The 7,535-nt window shown below is 33.3% G+C and overlaps 1 protein-coding gene across 2 annotated transcripts in view; it reads right to left on the bottom strand.

The window, feature by feature from the left end:
• Positions 1-1,048: 1,048 nt before the first annotated feature.
• The window catches only part of LOC119633719, a 90,583-nt gene continuing 84,096 nt past the window's right edge, over positions 1,049-7,535 (bottom strand). Inside the window, exons 4-7 of one of the 2 annotated variants that reach the window (XM_038027415.1) lie at positions 4,478-4,613; positions 3,577-3,842; positions 1,790-1,925; positions 1,049-1,726 (exon numbers count right to left, since the gene is read on the bottom strand). In XM_038027415.1, coding sequence (XP_037883343.1) covers positions 1,188-1,726; positions 1,790-1,925; positions 3,577-3,842; positions 4,478-4,613 — 1,077 coding nt within the window. In that variant the 3' untranslated portion in view covers positions 1,049-1,187. Of the gene's footprint in view, positions 1,926-3,576; positions 3,843-4,477; positions 4,614-7,535 lie in introns of both variants that reach the window. The other variant, XM_038027414.1, reaches the window with a different exon arrangement.

The raw sequence follows: 7,535 nt of genomic DNA, 5'->3' as shown, positions 1-7,535 counted from the left end.
ACTTAAATGAGGATAAATCATATTAGTATTAAATGAGACGCGATTCTGTTTCCGTGGCTACTGATAAACTTCATTTACTCACTTACTTCGCTTACATGTATTTGGTACGAATTTCAACAAGCAAGAAATGCTCCAGAAACGTGTAGAAATTCGTTAAAAGTGTTTGGGAATATGCAGAAGATGGTTTGAAAAATTTTGAAGCGATGGTTTCGATCTCCCTGATAAGCCCTGCTCTGGGCGATCATCTTTGAGGGACAACGATACTGTCAAGATCGTGTTGTAGCAAAATCCTTCTTTGACAATATTGGAGAACTAACTAAGCCACAAACTGGAAATTAGAATATTGTTTTATTTTAAAAAACTTTCCGTTAGATCTAGGAAGATATAGGTTCGAAATTTTTCAAGACGTTCTTGTGAGCTAGACATTTGAAGTTTGCTGGAAAGAAAAAAATCCTAGGAAATAAGATAAGAAGTTTTGAGAAATGAACTTACAGGGTTGCCAGAAGTTAAAAATATAACAAAACTTCTGAAATCATTTTCATTTTACATGTTTTTTTCTGATTTTCGGTTTTTTTTTTTTTTGTAATTTATTACTCAGTCTACCTAAACTACTTAAGAGCTAAATAAAATGTTTGACAAGATCTCAAAAAGATAAGTTTTGTTTTCTTTTTTTTTTTGTGTGTGTGTAATTAACTAACAATAAGTCACAAAATTTATACGTTTATATATATATATATATATATATTATATATATACATATTATTCATTTTCGATTAATATTCTTTTAGCCTGCATTACGTTTCAAGTTTTCATTAAATTTAGTAAGAACTACTTGTATATACACGCGCCTCGTTATCAAACATTTTCGGAGAATGGAAAAATGAGAAACGCAAACAGCCAATAGAAATAAGAAGAAATAAAAAAAAATTAAATTAATTTTGATTTGTTTTTCATTTTCTCTGTTTTTTGCGTTTTACTTCAAAACTTCATCCTTACGGAAATGGGAAAAAAGTTGCAAAAGTTTTATTAATAAGTATAGGAAAAAAAAAAAAAAAAAAAAATTTGAAGAAAAAGTAATTCTCTTTTGTTTAAAAGTCATTTCGTTTTCGCTCATAGAAAGAGAATGTAAGAAGAAAGCGAAGGAGGAGGAAAAGAAAAGTATCTTTAGAATCCATTTAATTAAGCAGCTACCTTGATTTTAGAGTATGGTTTTGAGCGATAGTGTCGACTTGAATGGCAACCGCACTGACGGATGTCGTAGCTTCGCTGCTATTGCTGTTGTTATTGTTGACTTTGTCGGTTGTCAATTGTTTTGCTGAGGAAACGGAAGTTGTTGCAATTGTAAACTCTTGAGTATGTATGTACAGTAATAATAGCATTGGCAGTAGAAGTAATTGAAGCAGTAGTCTTGACATTTCCTTATTAAAATACAACTCATTCTTTGTATTATCATCAGATTCTTCATCATGATGACGATGATGATGATGATGATGACGATAATGTTCTTGTTGTTCATGTTGTTGTTGTTGTTGTTGCTGTTTCTTTAATTTTTCATAACAATAAATTGGTTTTCTATTTACTTTTTTATGTTGTAATGTTAATTTAATGCAATTATGTTTTATGCCCAGTAAACGTCCTAAACAACCGTAGCTTGTTATTAAAGTGGTAATTATTAAAATAATTGTATTTGATGTTTTCAATAAAAGCGTTGAGTCCGATTTACTGGCTGCATTTGGTTGAATGAAAAACGATAAGATTTTGGTAACAAAACTTTCCCGCAATGACATACCTTGTACGGGATCTGCACGAGAGTTGCTAGCGTAAACCGTTTCGCGTGATTCTAAAACGGGTGCTTTTTGCGGACGATCGCCTTCCACTGACTCTTCATTGCTTCGCCAATAAAATGTCGACAAAGAAGCAACGCACTGCAATTGATAAAAATGAAATGAAAATAATCTTATCATACATAATACATTTAATAATAAATTGTAAATTAATTTTGTTATGTAAATGATTATGCAAAACATTTTTTTCTCCTCTCTTTATTTCTGCTCTTTTCTTCTTCAATATTCTTTGCAAATTGACAAATTTACTCAGTTAGAAAGAAATCGTAGTAAGGCAAATATTGCGATTATAGGACTCCTTCAAATGATTTGGGTTTTGTGTGGTAAACACCGCTATCGATGTTAGCTTTTTTTGCATTACACTGACCATTGCTTCAGTACAAGATAATAGGTTGGAAAAAACACCTTTCGGTGTCCGCTGAACTTAATAAGTTATTGGGAGTGATTTTCACTTTAATCCGTCCATCTTTCCCTGTAACTCTCACAATGGAAGGAATTGTTATAAAAAACTAAAGTGCGTCTGTACACTGCAGGCTAAATATTTTTTCATGTAAGAACGATATAATTCAAATTAGGATTAGAAGACATTCAATAGGATGCCTAACGGTCTCTACTGTCTTCTTCAAGCTAAATTTAGATTTAATTAAACAAAAGCGGATATAAAACATATAATAAGAAAAGGAATGTAAAAGCAATGTTGTATATAGGCCGAGCACAGTATACCCTACACCACTTGAATTAATAATAAATCAAAAACTATACATAATTCTTATGTAAATGCATGAAAGCCCTCTTATTGGAGGATTCTGAAACGTTAACGTGGTCTAAATCTAGCAAAGTTAATTTCCTTAAAAAGGATTTTGTTATTTTTCAGTTGCATGGACCGACATCAGATCAAAATACAAGCTAAGAGCGGTATAACAAAAGGTGGGCCTATCTCAAGTTCTTCTGGTTTTTAAAATTTCCCGCACGCACTTAATATTCTCTATAGTACACGTGGTGTGGGATATAAAATGGAAAAGTGATGGTATATAACTCGATTGAATGAGGGAGTGAGGAATGTATTGTATAATTCTATTCTTTTGACTGCCGTCTGATATTGAATTTCGTAATTAAAAGTCACTTATCGACTTCGAAAATGGATATGATGAAGCAACAAACTCACCTGCAATTGCAAAATAATTTAAAGAACGCAAAAAAAAAACTATAGATTCAATGCATTGTGCTGGCAATTACCGAAAATAAGTTTTATATATCTATACATATATCTATTTATCTATTTATATTTTTATTCTTCAAAGAAAATTTTTCTTTCCCGTATTTATTACGTTATGTTGATTCTTGACCGATGTAGTTTCCGGCGAATTTTTTGCTTGTCTATAATTATTATGAGTCCCATCATCAAAGTATGTCCTTGAAAAAATCTTCCGCTTGCAACATCTTCTCTGCTCTTTTGTGGGCAACGTCCGAGACCCGCGGAAACCAAACTTCTCCTTTCTAGTTAAAGCCTCCACATTTATACGAGAACAAGAGACTTTCAGAAAATTAGATGTTCTACAGCATATATTGACGAGAAAGCTTGAAAAGCGTTTCTCGCTTTTTTTTCTGCTGTGTCAATACCGTACCACAAAGTAAACATACTCTTGTGTCTCTCTACCTCGGCCTTACTTTTACGCTGTTGCGGTTGTCTAGCCATTACTCAATTTTTTCGTTTAAGTAAGAACACACTCACCTTAAGTTTCATATCGCCATTGCGAAAGTGATGTTGTTCGACACGGAATTGTAAACCCAATACAGACGTTTCCAAGCCTTCGCGACCTGACAAGATTGTATTGTATTTTCGTAAATATTGCGGCTCGGCGACTTCGCCGTTTATAAACCATGATAGTTGTACAGCTGGCTTAGAGCGACCAGCTGTGCAGTTTATGCGAACCCAGTCACCGATTTGATATCGAGGACGTCCACCTGATATCTTGGGTGGACCTTGATCCGGTAAAGCTGCAAAAGAAAGGAAAAAACTTTTTTTTAGTTTAATAAAAAAAAAGAAGAAGAAATGTAAGCAAATTGTTAATTAACTTATTTCTCGACTCTGTATGTACACTTTTCGTATATAAAGTGCGCTTGTATTTATTTCGTGCAAATTTCTCGCAAATTCCGACCTCTACGTTGAATACAAGAAAGATGGAAGGATGTACGGACAGACAAGCTTAGATCGATTTGGACAGTAACTCCGAATGGACCGGTGTAACAAAAAGTGCGACCATCTCAATTCATTTTGTGTGTTGCGCACATCTGCACAAACATCATTAACCTTTGTACCACACGTGATGCAGAGTATAAGAAATGTTATCCCCTTTTCATGGAAAAGGTAAGAATATTAACAGTTCGTTGTAGTTCTTCTCTCTTTTTTTTTTTAATTTTAACTGTAAAGCAAATCGGCTGCCAAAAAAAAAAAGAAAAAACTGAATAATATTTACATATAAAAAAAAATGTGATTATTTTTACTACATCTACGCTATCTTCCATAAATTTATTTTACTTTCAATCCGTACGGTATGATATATGTATTAAATGAAAATTAAATTGGAATGAAAATCCATTAATTTAATGAAATAACTAAATTTTATACTTACAAACTACTACCATGTCGCCATGCTCGGTTACTGTTTGAAAGGAAGGCGCCTCGCCGGATACTTCGCAACGAAATCGTCCGGCTGTTTGTAGGTTCACTTCCCGTAACGTAACTATGGCATCGCTTGAATTATGAACCTATTGAAGAATAGAGAGGAAAAAAGAAAGTTATATATATATATATAAAAAAAAATTTGTTTGCTACACGTAAGGGATGATGATACAGGAAATATTTTATAGGTCGCTATAGAAAAGTTCTTTCATGTTGTAAAAGTATTTTAAATGCTTGTGCAATTTTTATTTTAAAGTGCTGGCGTTGAATATTTAAAAAGGAATTCGTTAATGATGACATTTCTGTTTTTGAGAGCTGCAAACTCTAGCAATAAATTGCAGCATGCCTTTAATGACATTAAAGTACATGGAAAGGCGTACGCATGTCTTTAATGACGCCAGCTCACCTGCTCTCGACTACCGGGATATCTATATGAGAAGATTCTATCCGCTAAATCGGAACGAACAATTAATCGAAATCTACCTGACTGCAACTCCATTTTCCAGATTATTTTTTTGCTAACACTGTTAAGTTGATGAACTCACTAGCAGTCAATTTAAAATCTATTATGAGCTCAAGTAGGTATACAGTGGCTGTTCTATAATCTACAAGTACGTCTGTATCTGCGCTTAGTTGCTATACGGTGCGATGCAATTATGCGCATTAATATCTGACATTACTCTGTGCGTGTTCATAATTGTGGCGTAAGAGACATTATAGTCTGATCAATCTTAATTATAACAATGGCTATTATTATATAATTTCCATTGTCATTAATAATAATTATTGCAATAAATTAATAAAATAAACTAAGCTAAAGCTTATTGGGTTTAGTTTAAAATAAAATTTACGAAACGGCATCCCGATGGCGAACACTCTTTCTACCACGGATTACGGAGTTAAAGTATCTTTAAAACCGATTAAAAAATATTATTGCGTTGTGATATCATTAGACGCTTTTCATGGTGTATTTGGAAAATTTGTCTCATTCGAAAGTTGCTTGCTTCAGTTTCAGCTGATGTGAAAATTACCTCTTAGTAAAACAGTAAAAAAATTACTGTGGGATATGGTGCAACAGTAAATACCCTATACCGGTTCCTGTTTTTCATTCTTATTCCGGTGATCGTCAGTGAGAGCAGACATGTGTTCTGAGAACAAAGTGTATTGGGTTTTTGCAATGGCCACCAACGAGCACGGACACTTGTTTAATGGATTTTAGTTTCATCTCTTCTCACCGTGACCTCTGTAAACGGAATATCTCTGATACGGATGTTGAGCATAACGAAGAAGGACAAAAGCGATTCATTATATGCAAGATGAAAGGGATAAAGTCCATGAGGAGTTTATGAGACATCCGAGGAAAGGAATTATCAAAGAGATTAATACATGGAAGATAGGAAAAGGCAAGAAGAAGAGTAGAATGATGTCTTGAAAACGGCAGGTTTACTATTTGAGAGAGCTTTGCTCGAAGTGTTTCCGAACATTAACTTTTCGAACATGGAGTTGATGAACCGCCTTTCGCCTTTTCGCCAAAAAGACTTTCGTCAATTTCCACATGTGAACGCATAGCTGCAGGGATCGGTTTCTATTCAGGGGCAAAAAATCGTAATATGTATTTTACGTCACTGTTTGCATCCATAGGAAAGTCCTTGGGATTTCGATTTTTCATAAACAAAGGCGGGTTTGTTGTTTCACTTCTGTATCTTGAAAATGTTCCTTGACGGATTCTTGGCCAGCTCGACCTTCAGCAAGATGATGACAATCAAACTTACGCCTACTGTAGCTTATTGTGATAAGAAGAGTCAAGTAGAATATATTTGCTGTTCATCGTCATTATATACAATTTGTTTCTAAAGTTTGTGTATCTTGTTGTCCTTAAATTCCTCTTTTTTGCATTCCCAACAAAAAAAGGATTTCGTTTATTGCCAAAAAAAAAAGAAGAAAATAAAGCTAGTTAAGGCTTTGGCACTCACTTGAAAAGGATCAATATAAATCCCATATATATTTATCAAAATTTATCAAAATTTAATCAAAATCTTACTCGCAGTATGCACTTATATGGGGGATAAAAGGGATAAGTAAAATAATTCGTATAATAAAAAAAAAATAAAATGTACGGTATGGTATACAATACTTTTCACTTAATAGAATTAAGTTATAAGGTACGTTAATCACTTGTATTGAATATTCAATATTCTCAAGCAGATGTAGTCGAGATATGCTATAAATCCAGAGATAGATGGTTTGGTGTACGTATACTCTTAAGATCATCAAGAGTTCGTTAAGCTGTTTGTCGAAACTTGTTCGAAAGATGAATTATATGAAAAAGAATAAGTTCAATAAAACCATCTGGCTTCAAGTAGCAACGATTCAATTACCACTTTTGCTTGCTAAGTATTGTTAACAAATATTAAAGTATCTTTTAAATGCCGGCAAAATATTTCATGATTGCTGTAAACAAAAACAAAAAGAACAAAAACTTTTGTTTTAAACAAGTGGGAAAAATTTATTTAAACAACCTGCGAAGTATTTGGCGAAAAGTACTGTACATGTTTATGACTGAAAGCTTCATTTAAGGTGAAAAGTAAGATCGAGTAGTAAACCAAAATGTTTAAAAAGCTGCTTTAGAAGCGCAAGAGATATGAAATTTCCTTTTCTTTTTTCTTTTTTTTTTTCTTTTTTGCAAAAAGAGCACAACTAAATTTATGGCACTCAACCACTAAGTGATAGAGAGATGGTGAGAAAGAGGGAGAGAGAGAGAGAAGAAAGATTAGAAGTTTTCGAAGGAAAAAGCATGTGGAAAAAAGCGCAAAAAAAAAGGATGAAATAAAACCTGCATACCTTGTATATATGTGTAGTTAAGTGCTGCAACATCGGTTGTGTAAACTAACAGCAACACTTTTAACCTGGCGTTGAACGGCAAAAATGTAAAGAAGAAGTGCTTTGATTTGTAGCCCTGCACTCTTTAACTCGTTTTCTTTTTCGTCTTTTTTTTTTTTTTTTTTTTT

The sequence above is a fragment of the Glossina fuscipes genome, unplaced genomic scaffold (assembly GCF_014805625.2).
Source record: "Glossina fuscipes isolate IAEA_lab_2018 unplaced genomic scaffold, Yale_Gfus_2 2, whole genome shotgun sequence".
NCBI classification, from domain to species: domain Eukaryota; kingdom Metazoa; phylum Arthropoda; class Insecta; order Diptera; family Glossinidae; genus Glossina; species Glossina fuscipes.
The sequence above is the reverse complement of the archived record's forward strand: the minus strand, read 5'-3'. Positions and strand labels throughout refer to the sequence as shown.